The sequence below is a fragment of the Ammodytes marinus genome (genome assembly GCF_949987685.1).
Source record: "Ammodytes marinus genome assembly, chromosome: 12".
In the NCBI taxonomy this organism is placed as follows: domain Eukaryota; kingdom Metazoa; phylum Chordata; class Actinopteri; order Uranoscopiformes; family Ammodytidae; genus Ammodytes; species Ammodytes marinus.
Window position 1 is genome coordinate 18,350,185 of NC_137216.1, and position 20,176 is coordinate 18,370,360.

General features: G+C 40.8%; 3 protein-coding genes across 9 annotated transcripts in view; 1 reads left to right on the plus strand and 2 right to left on the minus strand.

Moving 5' to 3' along the window:
- pde11a (phosphodiesterase 11a) overlaps positions 1-2,906 on the minus strand; it is a gene marked incomplete at both ends in the record, with an annotated part of 32,367 nt that extends 29,461 nt beyond the window's left edge. The window contains 2 exons of the mRNA XM_080038042.1: positions 1,273-1,431; positions 2,118-2,906. Coding sequence (XP_079894168.1) covers positions 1,273-1,431; positions 2,118-2,906 — 948 coding nt within the window. The remainder of the gene's footprint in view (positions 1-1,272; positions 1,432-2,117) is intronic.
- A 1,840-nt stretch (positions 2,907-4,746) lies between these two features.
- On the minus strand, positions 4,747-6,352 carry LOC307258500 (cytochrome c-b-like). The gene is made up of 3 exons (XM_080038053.1): positions 6,222-6,352; positions 5,430-5,606; positions 4,747-5,326 (listed from the first exon to the last, which is right to left on the minus strand). The coding sequence occupies exons 2-3, from the start codon at positions 5,599-5,601 to the stop codon at positions 5,181-5,183; spliced, it is 318 nt and encodes a 105-aa protein (XP_079894179.1). The 5' UTR covers positions 5,602-5,606; positions 6,222-6,352; the 3' UTR covers positions 4,747-5,180.
- A 3,856-nt stretch (positions 6,353-10,208) lies between these two features.
- osbpl6 (oxysterol binding protein-like 6) overlaps positions 10,209-20,176 on the plus strand; it is a 40,918-nt gene continuing 30,950 nt past the window's right edge. For 6 of the 7 annotated variants that reach the window (XM_080038035.1, XM_080038039.1, XM_080038037.1 and 3 more), the window contains exon 1: positions 10,209-10,344. The gene's annotated coding sequence lies outside the window, so the exon portion shown is untranslated. Of the gene's footprint in view, positions 10,345-14,192; positions 14,296-20,176 lie in introns of those variants that run through there. The other variant, XM_080038036.1, reaches the window with a different exon arrangement.

A 20,176-nucleotide genomic window follows, 5' to 3' on the forward strand; every position in this document is an offset into this window, starting at 1 on the left:
GACTTATTATATTCATGCAAATCTGTGTCTTTGTTGTTTGCTAGAAAGTATCTATCTATCTCTGCCAAAGGTTCTATCTCGCTGACTATACCTCTTTGACACATCACATCAAATGCTGAAATCTAAAGGGTGACTCCAAATTAAAGACTGACACTCTGACTGTCCCACTAAGCACATACATAATGCGTCAACCAATTAGGGATTCTGAACAGCTTATATAAAGTAGTTATTCTTAGTGGCATTACAACAGGGTCCTTTGGAAGACACTGCCCTAGGACATTTTGATGATGCTGAGAGACAAGCTATGACCTAGCTAGAAACTCGGCACTAAAAAATACGCTACACGTCAGACTGAGCTGGGGGGAATTCTTTAAATAATAAATGTTATTTATAAGTTTGGACAAGGAACAAAGAGACAAAGAGCAAACATTACCTGCTGTATATCTGACAAAAGATAGACAGCAGTAGTTTTGCTTGTGAATTATTCTGTTTGAAAATGACAGATGTCATTTTAAACTCTGAAGACAACATGTGATGTGGATAGCCCACTAGGTAGGAATCGAGTTCTTATCCATTCTGAATATGGCATTGGATTTTTTAGAAAATGTCATTTATCAGTTGTGATAATGAAAAAAATAAAGATTTATAGCAACTGTTACCTCACATTTAGAAGATAATAAATCACTTAAGAACTAGCTCAAGAAGATCTCGATCTAGAAAACGTATAAGAGAGATCAGTTAGCTAGTTTCCAGACCCCTGAATCGCCTACCACATTTCATATTTGTTCTGCAATTCAAACAGTCAAAACAAAATGGCAACTCTGAGTCTGATTATGAGGCCACAAAAAGGTTCTCCTACCAGAACCATCACCCAACAATGAATGAAATGGTCCATTGTATGCTTTACGCTTCCAGATCACAATGCAAACCATAACATACCAAGGGGACAACATTTGATAAAAATCACCTTTTTATATTGTTTTAATAATTTATATATATATATATTTGGTTTTGCAAACTCAAAAAAAAATTAGCCATGAACAATTACATCACTACAGCCCTGTTATAACACATAACCTACAAAACAAATGTAATTCACGGACTGGCTGAGGTGGTTGTGAGTCCAAACTAATTTTAAGAATCAAACAAAGAAAAAAAACACAATTATCTTTTGTCTGCACATGCCAAGCAGGCAGCGGGATACATATTGCATTGTGATGGCATGGAATCCTCACCCAGCGTTTACACTCACCACTACAATAATGAAATTACCTTTTCATCTTCTTCAGTGAAAAGTTTTCCACTTGAAGACTTGTTGATGGCCTGAGCCACTCCGATGATCTCTCCATCACTGTTGCGAATGGGCATACACAAGAGGGACTTGGTTTTGTATCCTGACAGCTTGTCTATTTCATCACTGAACCGACGATCCTGCAACCCACAGGAACAACACAAAGAAGGGACACGGTGTAAGCAATTGTTGCAACAACCAAACAAATTTCCCCCTTTTACTTTGAGGTGCAGTAAAATGTAGGCTATTACTCATTAGGACTCAAATGATGGGCCTATACCTGCTGGACAGATGATCCACTTGAAGAAGTATTACTCAGATGGCCGTTTAAGAAAGGTAACTCTTCATTTCTATTGCTAAATTATTTTGTAAATGTTTGGTAAATGTTGCCTTCGACACTGCAAATGAGACACAGGCATCTACAAGAAACATAATGTCATTTTGGCTTTAACATGTTCTAGTTTTGTCCTACAGTCATAAAATCGAATTGGAATAGCATAAACAACACAGAGAGAAAGCCAGCTCTCCTTTATTGCCTAGTTTTTTAATTGCTTGGAGATGTTTGGTGTGAAATGGTTTGACACTACAGCTTTGTCCAGCTGACTGTTGGTTTCCATGCTCTCAGCTGTGTTGCACAGTTTAATTGATGATCAGCTAACTGTGACAGATAACAGGAAGCACTGCAAGAAAATTATCTGTCTTCTTGTCTGAGTCTCTCTCTCTCTCTCTCTCTCTCTCTCTCTCTCTCTCTCTCTCTCTCTCTCTCTCTCTCTCTCTCTCTCTTTCTGTGACTCACAGGCATGCATGCACAATGAGGAGCGGGCACCTGATAAGCGTCAGGAATGTTCACTGTCTCTCCGTGTTCGGCCACATATCCAATGATCCCTTTCCCCCATGGCACTTGAACTTCATCTGAATTCATTGAGGGCAAGACTGTGGTGCCCACGTGAACATCAAAGAATTTGGACACCAATGTCTTCTTGTTGCCCGTGCCCTCAACTAAAAACAAGGAGCACCTGTCTGCATCGACCATAATACAAACAAACACGAGGATTTTGTAGCTGAGACTCGTTAGATCCAAGTCGTTAGATATGTCTTTTACAAGCTCCAGGAAAAATTCTCTTTCGTTGTGTTCTTTGAGGTAATATTTGAAATCCACGGCTGTGGACGGGTACTGGGGGATGTTGACTCTGGACTCCAGCAGTGCGCTCAGTATGTGCGCAGTGGTCGGGGGCAGAGAGCTCGCTTTCCTCAGCAGAGCTCTCCTCCTCATGCTCGTCAGGGGCTCCTGGGCCCTGGAGTTAACATGTTCGTCGTATGTCCTGTTGACATTGATGGCCTTTGATCTGGCGAAAGTTTTGCGCAGCTCCTTCTGCGAGGCTCTCCTTTGTAGACCATCGCATTTGCTTGCCCAGCTGTCCTTGCACGCGTTGCTCTTCTCCTCTCTCGGCTCCACGGCAGCCGCAGCCGCTGCACTTTTGCTCGCCTGGTTATTCTTGAGCCATTTCTCCACCATGCTATGTTTCGCCTTTCTGTTTAGGTAGTCCTCGAATAACTCAGGATGCGAGTCCAGAAAACTTTCCACATCAGAGAATACCATATTGGGCACTGCCATGTCTTGTTGTTCAGATGGTCCTCCTCCGTGAACCAAATCCATGAAGTCGCGTGGAGAAATATCATCTATGAGGCTTTACGGAGGGGTCCAAGTAGAGAATCAATTAAACAACATAACTTCCAAGATGCATTATGCTGGAAACACCTCTCGCTCCATGGCTATATCCATATCTCTGTGGGCAGAGGGATGGAGACTCCCTTTGCGCACCATCATATTCCCGCCACAGGATCTCTACGCCGTTCACTTCATTTAAGAACCTCAAAGCAAATCCGAGCAAAGCAAAGTGGAAGCGAATTATGGCTCGCGTAGACTATCATGGACATTGGAAATCTCGCAAAGAGCCACTATACCGAGCATCCCCGTCGTATGGGTCTTGTGTGCATATGACGCTGGCTGTGGTTGGCTCGGTCGCGCTGACGCTCGCTTCGTCACACAGACAGGAGCTCCCGGTTGCTTTAGCGTTCAGCCCTCTGGCCATTTGAACCGTTTGGCCTCCTTAGAGAGGCGCTCTCCTGATGAGGATGACGACGATGATGATGACGACGATGATGATGATGATGATAATTAGGCTATCAGTTCAGCATGCACTATATGCACACTTTACATTAGAGCTACTGTATGTATAAAAAACAAACAAACAAAAAAACAGTGTATTTCAACCATTGATATTTGTACATTGACAATATATTCAGCTATAATTCAGTGCTACCGTACAAGGATGTTTGAAATAGCAAAAGACCCCCATGTGAGTTGAGTATAATAATTATAATGGCTGTTTTTAGGCCCTTCAGTAGCTAGCACCAAAAATAATGGATTCCGATGCATTCCATAACAAGGCTTCGTTGGTGGTAGGCTGACAAGGGTGATCAAAGTGAGTCAGTCAGAACGTGAAAATTGGGCTCCATAGCATATGTAACAGTTACTGCAACAGGACAAAACTTAGGCATCTGCAGCAGTCTTTGCCACTTTAATTGGTATGAGGATGTCAGAAAATAAAATAGTATTACTACAATAGTATTAGTGAATCTGTGTGCAGGCGTCACGTTTGACCGGCAGATGGAGCTATACTCCACTATTTGGACTAGGAACATCAAATACACAGCCCAATTCTGATGGATAAAACTAAGCTGTCAACTTTGATCATTGAAAACCCTTGCCTGGCGTTTCCTTTAAATTGAAACTTGTATGTTCCATATGAAAGGAAATAATAATAAAGAGTTGAATTGGAATTCTTCTTGCCATTAAACAGCTTTTGTCACCACTCAGTCAACAAAAGCTTTTACTGAGTCCAACCCAGAAGTATAATGAACTAGCTAAAAAGTATGCAGCATTATTCACTTAGAGATATCAGATTCCAAATTCAAATGGACTTTAAGACCACTAAATCTGAGTCACTTCATATAAGGGAGGAATTTACTTTTTCTGGAAAATAACTACCGGTAAGTAGCCTACTGTGTGCTGTATGTCACATGGCACGCATCCATCCAGCTCTAAGCAACACATGCAGTAATCATAGATAGTAAATAATAGGCAGTAATGTAATGTTGAGTTGCTGATCATGTGATAACTTCAAAATGCAGCAAACAGACCAAGTAATATTTATCCAAAGGGTGGGGAAAATTCAAGAGTTGTGCATACTGCGTGCTCTGTGGCATATATGAAAATACAGAGTAACCTATGTCTAATTTGGTTTCATAACTCAGGACAAAATAGTTAAAACAATTACAGAGTAAAAATTCTCATCCAAACCCAGTATTTTTACTCATTTAATAAGAAACACTGACGACAGGCCACCTTATTCTTCTGATCTAGGAGCATATAGTCACACAAATTGACCAAATACAATTTAGTGTCAGTTTTATTTAACATTAAGACAGTAGGGTTATTTCTTTTTGAGGTATCAATTGGAAGCAGAAAACGCATTTATTCTTAGAACTGAATTATTAAGACAATTGGATTATAAACCTCTCAAAAAACAAAATTGGATGACAGTTCATTAGCAAACATAATACACAGCTTTACAGTCCCTAAAATCTGACAACACAGTATGTGGTTTAATAATTTATGTTAGAAAAATAACCTGCTAAAACCAGGGATATCATATCCTCCACCCAGAGGAAGGATCAGAAACAAGAAGTACAGCTGTGACAAACATTTGCCAACACCACTCTGATGATGTCATTCTGCCTGATTTTGAACGAAAGGAAAGTCCTGGCCTCCTGAGTAGTTTGTAAGGGCACAAACATTGGCAAAGATTTGGAGATGAAGAGTTCTTTATGAAGTTGCAGACTTAAGATATGCAACGACGTCGGTTCGTTCATTCTTCTTTTTGATGCCAGCGAAGATCATCTTTGTTCCTGGAATGTATTTCTTGGGGTTCTCCAGATAAATCATCAGGGTGTCCTCCTCCCAGGTAATGCCTGGAATTAGAGTGAGAAGAAATGGTGGAGAATTATGTTCAACCCAAACGTCATAATTCCTTGGACTGATCAACTACTGTAAATACACATGTATAGTATTTACCTTTGCTTTTGTTGGCATCAGTATAGGAGTATCCTGGTGCCTGGCCTGTTTTGCGTCCGAACAGACCCCAAAGGTTTGGCCCGACCTTATGTTTGCCACCTTCATCCACAGTATGGCACTGAGCACACTTCTGGACAAACGCCTTCTTGCCTTTGGCAATGTCTGCAGGCATGGTTCCTATTGAAGAAAGAAATGTTCAAAGTTGACAATTGGATATAAGTCCTTAATCAATTTTCACATTATAGTCAACTATTATTGACTTGTTTCTTTTTTAATAATAGGCTATACTAAATATCCTGGTTGAGCCACAAGGGGGAGCCACTTTCCAAGTTGCGAAACTAATGTGGCCTGTTACAAAACGGACTTGGATAACGGACTTGGATAACCTTTATTTAAATAACATATTCTATGATGAAACACAAAGACTTCTGTGAAATTATGATTCGAGCAAGAAAACAGTGGTCGATCATAGACAGGCCTGAAGTCAAATGAAGTTAGACACCAACGTTGGGCAAAACCCTAGATAACAAATATGAAAAGTATCGTCCAAGTTAAATGGAGGCATTTTTAACAAAAGGCTAAACATGTGACTCTGCTTTATATGGCCTAAAACAAATAGGCTAACTGTTTTCTCTGGAAACAGGGGAAAGCCCCGACAGTAGACTAGAGTAGGCACGTAGACCACGTTGCTCAAGAAAGGAACCGGCATTGACAGATTTCAGTCGCACAGAAATATATTAAACACAAAATAACGAGCAGAAAAGGTTGATACTTTGATGATCAACGTCTTACCTTTTATTTGAGGTGAGTTCAACCAACTTATTGAGACTTATTCCTTGCTTTTGTCCTCCGCCGGCTCAGCGACAAGTGACTCACGAATGAGCTTCCTTTCAGTGAAGTCACTCCAGCTAAAAACGTCATCGGTCACCTGACATGTTGCGTAATCCAATTTTTACGACAGAAAATATTTCCAGTGACTTTGAAAAACTCTTTCTTTCTGATTTAATAATAAATACATCGCTTAATTCATTTAAAAAATAATGACTGTGCACATTTAAACACCTGAAGCTTACAGAAAACTATAGGCTAACATCTATAACCAGACACCGCAGCATTTTTTAAAGGCGGAAACAGACAGATGAGACGTGTGTCTCTCAAGTTACTTAATGGCCCATGGAAGAGGTTACACCAGTCTCAGGGTTAGTCAAGGTGACCTCAGTAATATTGAGTCATTATCAAAGAATGCATCAAACCGACACTCACAGGCTATTATTTTGGTGTTCATTATTATTATATCTTATATTTAAGATGGACTAGTGCTATTTGTTTGTGACTAGTAATGTACCAACCTTTCATGCTGTGTTGAGGAATTTAATGTACAAATGTATGTGTCGACTTCTAGAGTCAAAAAACAAAGTAATTTGAAAGTAAGACAGAAAGCAACATGGGTATCAACCTAAAGGCCCCTCTCTGTCCATCTGTTGATGTGTAGGATGTCCAACACAATTTAGCTGCTCAGGCTAACAGATGAGTGACTCTACTTTTTAATATTATGTGAATAATGTAATATCAGCAAACTTTCGGGTGCATATCCTACACGAACTGCAAAAAAATTAGAAGATGAGAATGAGGGAGTGTGATACCATCCATTCTTGATATCAACAGAGTCATCATGAGAAGAGCTCTACTGAAGCGTCATTAGTGAAAACATATAGGGGCTTAAAAGTTAACAAAAGTAGGTCTATATAATCTCTATTATCAAAAGTTATAGCCATCATTATGCAGGCTGTCCGAGACTGTCCCTTTTCAGAATGTTCCTGGGTGTAAAATATTTTATTCAATTTTATTATTGAAGAATGAATAAGTAAGCAGCATTTTGCTATATCAATTGGGAGTGATGGTCACTCTTAAACGATCTGAAGTAGAATGTAGAATATTCTGAGCTGACATGTTGTAGAGAAGAAGAAGAATGTACAGTAAAATCTAGACTTTTTATTTTTTGTATTTACTGAAAGAGAAAATAAAAAAATAAAAAAGAGTGAAGATGGGAAAGAAGAAAGAAACTGAGTTTCGATTACTTCATAAACAGCCTGAAGAGGAAGCAGTTATTGATAAAATGCAGGTATGGAGAGTGGAGACCCATTTTTTATGGAAGAGTGTTGTCAGAATGGGTGGGGTTGTGAAAGTTATGTAGGCCTATCAATTTTCTTCTTCTGGGACTCTTTCAGTACTGGTAGTGACATTGGTTGGGTAAGTTGTATGTTTGTTTAAGAAGGCCGAAGGTCATGAGAGAGCAGTCACTAAAAAGATGTCCCAGGCTGGTTACTCCTCTCTGTTTCCATAAAGGGAAGTTGATGGGTTCTTTGTTTATTGTAAACATTGGATTGTGATGTATAGGGGTAAGAGCAGTTTGACATTAAGTAGATGCTTTCCACTGGGCAGTTAGGGGTGGCATTAATTGTATAAAATGTAAAACAATCATGTGTTTTTGATTGATTTGATTAGTGCAATGTGTAATGGTAGGGTTTTGAATATAGTTTGTTAAATGTCTAACAAGGCTGAGTTGAGATCAATCAAGTGGTGGTCTAATAAGCCTTATACCTGAGGGCAAAGAAGCTGGCTTTTGACCATGTCCTCCAAAAGTGTCTCATGTCTACGGTGGCGCTGAGCATTCACCAAATAAAAAAAAGTTTCACATCTTATCTAGCCGTTCGTTAGCATACCAGGATCTCGTAATTACGACATCAGTATCTCGTAATTACGAGATAAGGATCTCGTATTTACGACATCAGGATCGCCCCTCTCATTCATCAATAACGTGGCTGGCTAGCTGCAGGACGGCAACGATGACGCCATTCGACGTTATCGTCTTTTATCCCTGTGCTAAACACACACATTTCTCTATTTTTTACACACAATTCATGACCAGGATATGAGAATAATGGCCTAAATGTTGATTTACTAATTTAGTGGTCGGGGTTCCGGTGATGTGCCAAATTTAGGCCCTATAGCCTAATCTAATGTGTGTGTGTGTGTGTGTGTGTGTGTGTGTGTGTGTGTGTGTGTGTGTGTGTGTGTGTGTTTAGTGTGCAGAGGTTAACTTAGCCATTTAGCAAAGGTAGGCAATTGCCTTGGTTTCTGGACTACAATGGGCCCCTTAATCATCTAATATAATTATTTTAAAGATGTTTTACTGTTCATTCATTAATCAGCGATCGCACCGGGAACTGAGGGACAAACTTTAGGCTAGCCTACTGTTTACGCCCGTGATCAGCTGCTGAAGTCCGACTTGGCTTTTCTCCCAATGACTGCATGTCTGCGCAATGTTGACATAGCTACTACTCATAGTAATACCCTCCTCACTTTTAAGAAACATAAATATTTCCTAATGCTTCAATCCGAGCAGGAAATACAAATTACGAGATCTTTTCTCGTAATAACGAGACACTTATTTTATTTTTATCTTTATTTTATTTATTTTTTAAAGATATGTTTTGGGCATTTTTATGCATTATCGATAGTGCAGAGAGACAGAGGTGAAATGGGGTAGAGAGGGGAGTGACATGCAGAGAACGACCGCGGGCGGGAATCAAACCCGGGTCTGCTGCTGGGCCCGTCTGGGGGGAGAGGGGACGCCCTACCAACTGAGCTAAGGGCGCCCCCATAACAAGACACTTATGTCGTAATTACGAAATCCTGGTGTGCTAACGGCTAGATAAAGTGTGAAACTTTTTTTTATTTGGTGAATGCTCAGCGCCACCGTACATGTCAAGTTATGTGACACCTAGTTTAATTTAGCTTCACTCATAGAAATTCTGAATCCAATTTAGTGGTCTTGTGAAAACTCATTGAGCTTTGCACGGTCAGGCACCTGCCTACATTATCAATTCAGCCATGCAATAGGCTACCGGCAGATCTCTAAACGTCTTCTGATCAGGCTTGGAAATATGCCAATATTTTTAATGAATTTTATTTTTGATTTATTTGTTTTTTTATTGCAACAATAATAGTAGGGTATATCTATCTATCTATCTATCTATCTATCTATCTATCTATCTATCTATCTATCTATCTATCTATCTATCTATCTATCTATCTATCTATCTATCTATCTATCTATCTATCTATCTATCTATCTATCTATCTATCTATCTATCTATCTATCTATCTATCTATCTATCTATCTATCTATCTATCTATCTATCTATCCTGTATATTATCTATCTTCCTGGATATTCCTTATTTCATAAAGATTAATCCCTATTCCTGGATTATCAGATTTGAGGGCAACCGTTCAAAGCAGCTCCTAGGCCCCCATTTGCCTTTGTGTCATTTTCTATTTTTTTAATTTTTTTATAATAATAATAACATACTGTTTTATTCCTCCTTTGTTTGTATCTAATGTATGTGTGTAGGCCTATCTATGTCTGCATTTAGGCCTATCTCATTTTGACGGTGCTTTATTAAAACAAGTTACTATAGACGTAGGCCTACTAGCATACTAACTAAGAATAATTAGCTATTCCAAGTCCGAGGCCCTTGTCGATCCGGTTCCATGTTTTCTGAGCAACCGCTGTCCCCCTCTGTTTGATCCATTCCTGCGATTTCTTCCCGCTCAAAGCCGATCTTGCTGCAGGGAGGAGCAACCGGAGTGCAGTTGAGCTGAGCCGAGCATCACAGCCCCGCATTAAAGGAAACGGGCAAACACAGCACTTTTTTCCTTGACTTTCACTAATGTTCTAGCCTCCGTGCAGCGCACGTCTTTAATAAGAGGAAAGAGATACAGTCGATGTGGACCCTTATGGACGTCGTTTGTCTTTGAGCAGCTGGGCGTCTCTGCCCAGTCAAGGGAGACCCCTTCAATTGTTTCCTGCGCCAAGAACTGTAAAGACATGATCATTACACCGCATCTGTGGTAAGGAAATAAGCTTTGCTCTCTTTCTTTCAAGGCAACGTAAATGCCAGTCTTGCAAATATAGAGTGAACTACCGTGTCATAACATTGCTATGCTGAATTAAGACGTGCAGCATCTGTTTTCTTTGGTGCTCTGCTCGCGAGCTCTCAGCATCTCATCCTTTTGTATTTGCATCCCGAGTGAATCACCAAGGACCAGTCAGACATTGCCTCCTAGCCAGCGCTCACTGAGCTAGCTGCTGCTAGTGACACGGGGGATGATGAGGTAACCCTCATTCGACCATCTACCTAAACATGTAGCCTATGTCCCAAAACATCACAGTTGCATTATCATCATGTAGGACTGCTGAAACATGGCTGCTCTAGTCGAGTAATGAAACAGCCAGGCAGCCAACTCTGTAACTGACTTTGATGATGTAAACGGTAATGCGTCACTGACATTTTCACCACATTTTTTTTTAAACCGAGCTTCTTGGCTTCTCCTGCCTGTGCCAATGGACAGCTATCCCTTCATATATTAAATAGTATTATTATCGATTAACACCATATCCACTCATAATCGTTCACATTCCTCTCATAATGTCATCAGTATTGAGAGGGGAACTAATTGAAAGTTAGCCAACTTCTGTCACTCATAGCATATGCTCCACAATATCTCTTTGCCTCCCTTTGCAACTGAAGGTCAGCCAGTGACTTTGCAGTTGTTTAAAAGACCCTTGGATCCCATAAATTAAATAAGGACAGAGTAGACTTGAAGGCTTAATGCATTTATAGTTTGTCAATGGCAATGCATTTTTTTTTAATATACTGCATGTTGCTTAGATCAGCAGCGATGATTGATTTGCTATATTTCTTGGCCCCCGGCCTGAACAACCCTCCTGATGAAGGTGTCCCCAATCCCATTTAGATTAAATCTTTGCAGATATTATGTGTCTTTATCCTTCAATAGCACGAGGGGATAAAGCAGAGACCAACCTCACTTCAATACTCAAAATATTGGATTCACATTTTGTTTTCATTAATATTGACACTAAGGAGTGAAGCAGATAATTGCTACATCTTGCTTGTTTAATTAGCTGACACACAAGTTCATTACAAATTAAAGCAGTTTCCAGAATAATACGTGGATTTAAGGCCTTATAAGACTCACATGTGTGTCTTCCGTTTGTATGCTTAAATGATTTATTCTTAATCAAGGACATGTCACTTGCTCATTCTCTGTTATAAATCGTTCTAAAAACTCTTTCCACTAAATAAGCCAAACATCTAAAATTCATCAGTGTTGTCTTGAAATAAACACTGTAGAAACTACTTATATAAAAAATATATACAAGATAACAAATCGTGGCTTACACCAAGCTAAAACTGACAGGATCCAATCAGATTCCATAGATAACTTTTCAGGCTTTTGAAAGTTCCCGAATATGGGCAAGTCAGTCAGCAGTACATATAAAGTATTGCAATGTGATACCCAGCTCTACCTAGATGATGTAATGCGTGCAGCGCAGGATGAACTGGCTGTGTCCGGTTAGAGTTGTTATTTAAAAAAAAAGAAACCCAAAAGTCCTGGCACACTTTAAAGAGATGTGCTGTCACACACAGTCTACATCCATTCTGCTTGCTATTGTGCACGCAGGTAAATGGTCAAAACACACCGCTGCCTGTGCTGATCGATATGCATTATTAGCTAGTTGTAAATTCAGACAATAGTTGTCCTTGAGGACTCCGTAATATAATCTTGGGACATGAGTCTGCTTTTGTTGGACCCACTTTAATTATGCAACAGACAGTGGAGAGACCAGCAAACTTGGTGACTGTTGAGTGCCTGTCGATAATGTGATATTGCGGGCGGCTTGGATGTGGCGACAACTCAATCACAAATGTCTTTCCACCCCTATAAAGGCCCGGTAACATTCATGCTTCATCGTATTACATGTTTGTGATGAGTGTTGCCATTAACATTGCATTTCACCGTTTTTTTTGGGGGGGGAGGGGGTTGCATTGCTGCATGACATATTGTTTATCTAAATCTCAAATTTGTTTTCTTCATCCCTTTCAGATTTCACATAAGGGCATATAGTGGGATTACTGCTGCCCTCTAAAGCTCTCTCTAGACAGCTCTGCATTGCTCTTCCTTGCTTGACCCCAGATGATCGTCACTACTTTATTCGTGATACGCTATTGATCTCTGCGGAAGAAATTTGACTTTTCCCTCACTGCTGCTGCCCACCTAAGGTCACAGCATCAGCTCCGAAAAACCCTGGAGCCCGTTTTTTTTTACTGTCTTGTTCAAAGACATTTCAGTAGAGCATATTGCTTTTATCGCAGGTGACTGAACCCGAGGCTTGTGGTTGCCACTATGCCGCCCTGCTCAAACATAATAGATGTCCTCACAACAACATTATTCTTTTAGATTTAGGAGGACTCATGAAAGTAGAATAATTCAACCGTAACACTATCATTTATGTAATCACATGAACTGTAACTGTGTTTGCAGCCACATTTGTTGAAATCAAAAAGAGGTCAAACCAAGCTTTGAATTGGCTCAGTTGATGAACAGAAGAAGATATGGACATTTAATAAATGCTACTCAATTGCAGAATAAGTCAACTACAAGGAATTAAATTAGTTACTAAATAAATTGTAGTCATTGGGCCAATACGAGGACTGCAACTAGCAATTCTTTCTTAGTCAATTCATCTGCAGATTCGTACAGGTCAAGGTATTGAAATTAGTGTCACACACAGTCTTCATCCACTTAGCCTGCTGTTGTGTACACAGGTAAATGGTCAAAACAAACCGCTGCCTGTGCTGAAATTAGTGTTTATTCAATTATCAGTCCAAAACTCGTAACATGACAAACAAAAGCATCAAATTCTCACCTTTTAGAACGGGCAAAGGTTCAGAAGAAAGATGGGGAACAGAAGTGACTCACAGTGTTTGTCCTGCTCATCAAGACATTTAATGGACGTGAATCCAAACAGCTGTGAACTTTAATGCAGTCATTGCAGCTCAATTAAGTCATTTATGCCATCAATTTATCACTTTAAAACAGAACATTTCCCTTAATTTAGCAAATATGGTGCTATACTGTAGACAAGCCTTGTCGCCTGTTTATGCCAAGTCATTACAGTTTCTTATTCCTCTTGTTTTGAAATAAATTGTCTCCAAATTCTCGTTTAATGGGCCTCCTGCAAACATGTGGCCTCAAATCTTTCCATAATTCCACAGTACGTAGTCAGTTGATCAGTTGACGGCACTGGTCAGAGGTTAAATCATTTTCTCCCCCCAAAAATGTATTGATTGTTTTCATCACTAAATTTGATTGGAGAAAAAAAACATTCTCCATAATACTGTTGCTTTTCTGGAGCATGAAATGAGATAGGCAGAACTTATGTTTTGTGTGTGATTGAGCTGAGATTGCACTTTTGGATGAACGGTAGAAATGAGAACGGGAAGTGAAACAGTTTTTTCGCTTATCACAAGACATTTCAGGGACATGAAACCATGGTTATGATGACGTTAATGCGAGGGATAGGCTAATTTTCATAAATAATTATTTGTAGTGTGTGTGATGCATCAGCACAAACATTGCATAATTGCAATTTGCAAATGCAATTTTGTCAGAGGCAGTTGCAAGGCACCGACAGGCCCGAAGGGCTGCAGCCTCTGCCGTGGCAGAGGCAAAGCAGCGGGTGTGGGAGAAGTTCTGAGAAACCATTGAGAAGGACTTTCTGTGTTTCTGGAAGATCATCCGGCACCTCAGGAGGGGGAAGCGGGGAACCGTCCAAGCTGTTTACAGTAAGGATGGGACGCTGATGACCTCAACTGAGGAGGCAGTCGGCCGGTGGAAGGAGCACTTTGAGGAATCCGACTAACACACTCTATGTTTGAGGCAGAGCTGGAGGCTGATGGAGGATCATCGTCAATTTCCCTGGTGGAAGTCACAGAGGTAGTCAAAGAGATCCGTCCAGAAATGCTGAAAGCGATGGGTGTGGAGTAGGGCTGGCCCGAATTATTCGAATATCCGAGTATTTGTTTGTTAAATTAGTATTCGGAGCTCAATTCAGTATTCGCGATATTCGTTTTTTTATTTAAAAAAATAAATAAAATCAATTTTATTTATTTGCAAAAGTACCTCAAAGAGCAAAATATTTAGTCAGAAAATAATAATTATATACACAAGTTATACAACAATTGTAAAATACACATTAGACGTTCATTTAATATATGATCAAAATTATTTGAACTTTGACCTAGTTGGCCGCTGTCATGGCCGCTGTCCTTTCAGAACGCAACCAGTGATATCAGCTGTAGGCTACGTGATGTTACCAGAGTGAGGCAAACTAAAAGCGGCACCAAGCGCAGTAGGGAGAGAGAGATGGAGGAAGAATATAGTATGTGTTCCTCTTAACTCTATACCACAACATTAGCGCGATTTTGGAAGGAAAAGTAGCCTAATGCTTGGCGTAATGCTAACGTTAGCTTACCTTAGCTGTTTGTTTACGTTCCTAATGCAGCGCTGCTATCGCCCATCATCAACAGTGACTTGCTTGCTTCATGGGAATACGCGGTCAATAATGGATATATTATGGACACAAAAGACTATCAATATTGGATCTTTGTATGGATTTATAAATCGCCAAAAAGATGCACGTTCCTGGATGAATTGATAAGCTCCTGTACGGGTTACGCTGGCGCGGAGGACTGCTGATTTGCAACGGAAAAACAGCTGTTCGCCTCCACGGGGAAAAAGTAAGGAACTCCGACTTCACTACCGTTCGAAAGTTATTAAAGCATCAACAAACTACGCAGCTTGCTGTTTCGGCTCACACACTTGGTTTCAGTGAGTACATTGGCATTATTAATGTTGGTTTGATGGTGTGTTTTTCCAGAACGAATATCCGAATATTCGCTCGGAAAAACCAACGAATACTCGAAGCCTGAAAAATGGCATTCGGGCCAGCCCTAGTGTGGAGGGGCTGTCTTGGATGACACGTCTCTTCAACATTGCGTGGAAGTCGGGTACAGTGCCGCAGGAGTGTCAGACCGGGGTGGTGGTTCCTATTTTCAAAAAGGGGGAGCGGAGAGTGTGTGCCAACTACCGGGGTATCACACTTCTCAGCCTCCCCGGCAAAGTCTACTCCAAAGTGTTGGAAATGAGGGTTCTGCCGATAGTCGAACCTCGGATTGAAGAGGAACAATGCGGATTCTGTCCTGGTGCTCAGAAGGAAACCGACGGATTGTCTACTACAGGTAGGAAATGAGTCCTCACCCCAAGTGAAGAAGTTCAAGTACCTTTGGGTCTTGTTTGCGAGTAAGGGAACAATGGAGAGTGAGATTGGCCCGAGAATCGGAGCAGCAGGGGCGGTGTTGCACTCGCTTTACCGCACTGTTGTGACGAAAAGAGAGCTGAGTCGTAAGGCAAAGCTTTTAATCTCCCGGTCGATCTTCGTTCCTACCCTCACCTATGGTCATGAAGGCTGGGTATGTAATGACCGAAAGAACGAGATTGCGGGTACAAGTGGCCGAAATGGGCTTTCTCAGGAGGGTGGCTGGCGTCTCCCTTAGAGATAGGGTGAGAAGCTCAGTCATTCGCGAGGAACTCGGGGCAGAGCCGCTACTCCTTTGCATCGAAAGGAGCCAGTTGAGGTGGTTCGGGCATCTGGTAAGGATGCCCCCAGGGCGCCTCCCTAGGGAGGTTTTTCAGGAGCGTCCAGCTGGAAGGAGGCCTTGGGGAAGACCCAGGACTAGGTGGAGAGATTATATCTCCACACTGGCCTGGGAACGCCTCGGGATCCCCCAGTCAGAGCTGGTCGAAGTGGCCCAGGAAAGAGAAGTTTGGGGTTACCTGCTCAAGCTGATGCCACCGCGACACAACTCCGGATAAGCGGTTGAAGATGATGATGATGATGATGATGATGATAAAATGCAATTTTGTGAATCTGTTTTGAGCCATGTATGGATTAGCTTCATACAAACACCCGCGTCCTGTTCCTATTTGATGTAGGATATTGCATAAAATCATATATTTTTTTACACCTTTATTCCATCCCGAACACATTAAAACATACTGATTTGCCATAGCATTTTTGTCTGCCAATTTAAAAAAAAAGGAAGTTTGCAATGCAGGGAATCTGCATTTGAAGTATATACAGTATACTGTATGTGGCACAAACGTTTTACATTGTTTTGTAATATCAGACAATTGATTTTAAGTACAACACTTCCCCATATTTTGGAAGCACCTGTTGCAACTTTAATCCAGGGTTGACCCCTTTAGATAGAGAGGTGAAAACTACAATCAAATATATTTTATCATAACATCACTCATCCTGCTTCCTCTGAGAATAGCTGAGGTCTCCCTTGAATTTATTATTAGTGGATTTATTTGAGATTGTATCACAATTAATTCTAAATTGTGGCTCTTTGCAGAGTCTCATTGTGGAGTGAATGTGGTGGTCAGTCGTTATAGTTTGGTGACATTTCACTGCAACTTGAGGAATTAAAAGAATGTCAACAGAAGGGTAATTTTTACCCCCTGACTCTAACATACTAGTGCCATTGTTGCTTCATGCAACTGAAAGCTCCTCTTTATCTAGTAATGGCGCTTTTCCACCACACATGTAGCTCAACTCGACTCAACTCGACTCAGCTCAACTCGGTTTTGTTAGCAACACGGGTCGTTTTCCACTACAAATAGTACCTCCTGAAAGTGGGCAGGGTCGCCATACAAAGGGGCAGAAAGCCTACTCCGGAGCCAAGTAGCAAAGCAGAAATTACGAGCAGTTGTTCTACTATTAACTGAACAAAAATACGGATGGAAAATGTTTAAGAAATACCCCCCTTAAAAGAAGTAGAAGTGGGGCGCCCTTAGCTCAGTTGGTAGGGTGTCCCCCCCATGGGCCTCGGCCAGCAGCGGACCCGGGTTCGATTCCAGCCCGCGGTCGTTCTCTGCGTGTCACTCCCCTCTCTGCCCCATTTCAACTCTGTCTCTACACTGTCAATAAAGCATAAAAATACCAAGAAATATAAAAAAAAAAGAAGTAGAAGAATATTGCTACAGGCCATTAAAAGGGAGGATTGTTGTCCCGATGTGTGACTCTGCCACTCAGTCAGCTGTAGGGATGCGTCACCTAATCCCTATGCACGTAAACACGGGCATCATAAAGTTGACTGTTTAGTGCTTGTTTCAGGATGCGTGTTTTCAAATGCAAGCCGTGTCTCAGCCTGAATATTTTATTGAGGTAATCAGTGCAGTCCGAGGCTTGTAATGTAATCGCTCGCTATTATTTCTGTCCCAGCTGCTAACTAGGCTATACAGCTGATAGCTGCCCTACATGTCTCCTCTCGTGTCGTGTACAGTATGTTTAAAGTAACATCCCCAACAACCAACACAACTGGGTGAGTTTAGGGAATATATGGACATTTCATTACGTTTTTTTGGATCTGTGGTGCAAATCAAATGAAAGACAGCCAGAGAAGGCTGCAGGCGGCGAGATAAAGTACAGTCGAAAAGTCCAGGAGAGGTTGCCATAAGTCACTGGAAGATCCCAATCACATTTGATTAATTGTACTTCACACTTGTTTTCTATTCCTTTGCATCATATTACTTCATATTCTTCACAATCAAAGTGACAGAAAACCATGCCCTGTTCCGGTGTCCTTTTCAGTCTTCATCGTCCCATGGTAAATTTAGCTTGCACTTGCAGCATATAGCAAAAGTAAGCAGACTCATCGTACACGTTTAGTACTTGTACCGGATGTGAAAATAATCTCTCTTCGAGTTGTACTTGAGCACAATCGCATTGTTTACCGACCATGGAAGTAGAGTTACTTACCCCCAGATGATTTTCTATATGTGATCTGTAAATAACACTCCGTTGTTGAAAAGTAATACGGTGATACTTGGTTCTGGGCCCCAGACCTGCCAAGAGTACAATACCAGGCTCGGCCACTAGGCACTGTTGGATTGAGGACGCAGGCGCTATCCCTGGGGGCCTGATCAAAACCGTTTCATCTCTCAACAGAGAACCATTGAAAAAAGGTCTCATGCAATAACAGCAAAAAAAAGTGATAGCAATTCGTACAAACTAATTGAAACTGTCAAAACCAATAAATAATGAGTAAGAATTACTTTTGTAATTGAGTTGAACCATGGGTCCCTTTTAGGATTTTGTACATTTCTTTTCACCTCGTGTGTGATCATAAAGTAAGCTCATTGTACCAATGCAAGTCATTGCACTGATACAGTATTTTATCCATATTAAAGCACACACACACACACACACACACACACACACACACACACACACACACACACACACACACACACACACACACACACACACACTAATTTAACAATTACTGACTTGTGAGGTCAGAAGTGTTTTGTTTGACATTGTTCTTGAGTTCTCGACTGGGAGTTTAAGCAGAGTCGTTATAGCATCCACAGGGCAGGGCTTGCTTTGCCCTACTGCTTACAGGACCATAATCATAGCGACTGGATTTAGAAGATTAAGCTCATGACTAATCAGGTTCTGGTCGGACATTTTCCAACATCGTCACTGGCTTCAGTTCAAATATGGAGCACCAATATTGTGTCCATTCAAAGGCATACTAGGTAATCTAATCTAGAACAGGTTTACTCAAAATCAGTTAATATCTACTCACCATCGGCTACCTGTCTGTTGTGTGCACGTGCTGAAAAATAGTCGGTTTTTATACCCACAGCAGCAGCTCCACTAACAGTAATCTAAAAAGCCTGGATCAGAGCCAGCAACTGTTTTTATACTATCTTCGGCCAGAACGTTTCGGATTGACGTTTCGGAGAACCAGCTGGGCTGGGCACTGGCTCTGAGCTTGAATATTAACGTGGTTAGTATACATAAACAAACGTTCGCCAAGGGTTTGCTGGAGATTACCTAGTAGGCCTTTAAACAGGTGTTTAACACTGAATAAGACACTTTTAAGAGCTTGTGCATGGGAAGTTTACTTTATGGATGGCATGGCTATGTTTGGCACAACATGTTTACAATAATACAACATTTTATCACATCAGTAAGTCTTAACATTACGAATACACATGGCTGTTTTGATAATCCACAAGCAAAATATTATTTGGTTTTGGACTGTTGATCAGACAAGATATGAGTCTTGATCAGTTTTGGGGTCACGGTTATTTTGATGGTAAATCAAATTTTTCAATAACTCGAGAAAATATTCAGCAGGTGATCAATAACAAAAATCCTTGTTGGTTGCAGCCCCTGCACTAAATGATGAAGGTTTGGATTCTGTTTTCATTTATGTTATGTCTTTCATGTTGACAGTGGTTACGTTTTCTATTCACTATATACTGTATGTTGTTTGCATCTTTCCATCCTTTTAGTGGGCTGATGAATAGTGGCGTATGTCTTTACTGTACAGTAAATTAAATGACTCCAAATTCTAGCTTATAAAGTAGATTGAACAGTGTGATAAGACATTAAAGTTTATGCTTAAAGTACTCCTTTCAACTTCTTTATTAGGTTAAGGAGAGGCTATCTATTAGATGGGTGGAATACGTTGCCTGAATAGACAGAAGCTTAGATCCTAGTTGGCTTAAGACTGTACAGGGTTAGGGTTAGGAGACAACGTTAAAGCATCTGAATTATAGATTATAATGTGTTAGCGTACTGAACAGTTGTATGTGAGAGTGCATGCTGCAGAGCTGCTCAGCGGACACGTGAGGTTTCCTTGACACATAGGAGAGCCAAACATACACAACATGTAGTGAAAAAATGCAAGGTGTTTTCCAGAGATGCACACCATACCTGTGATTACAAACTGTCTCT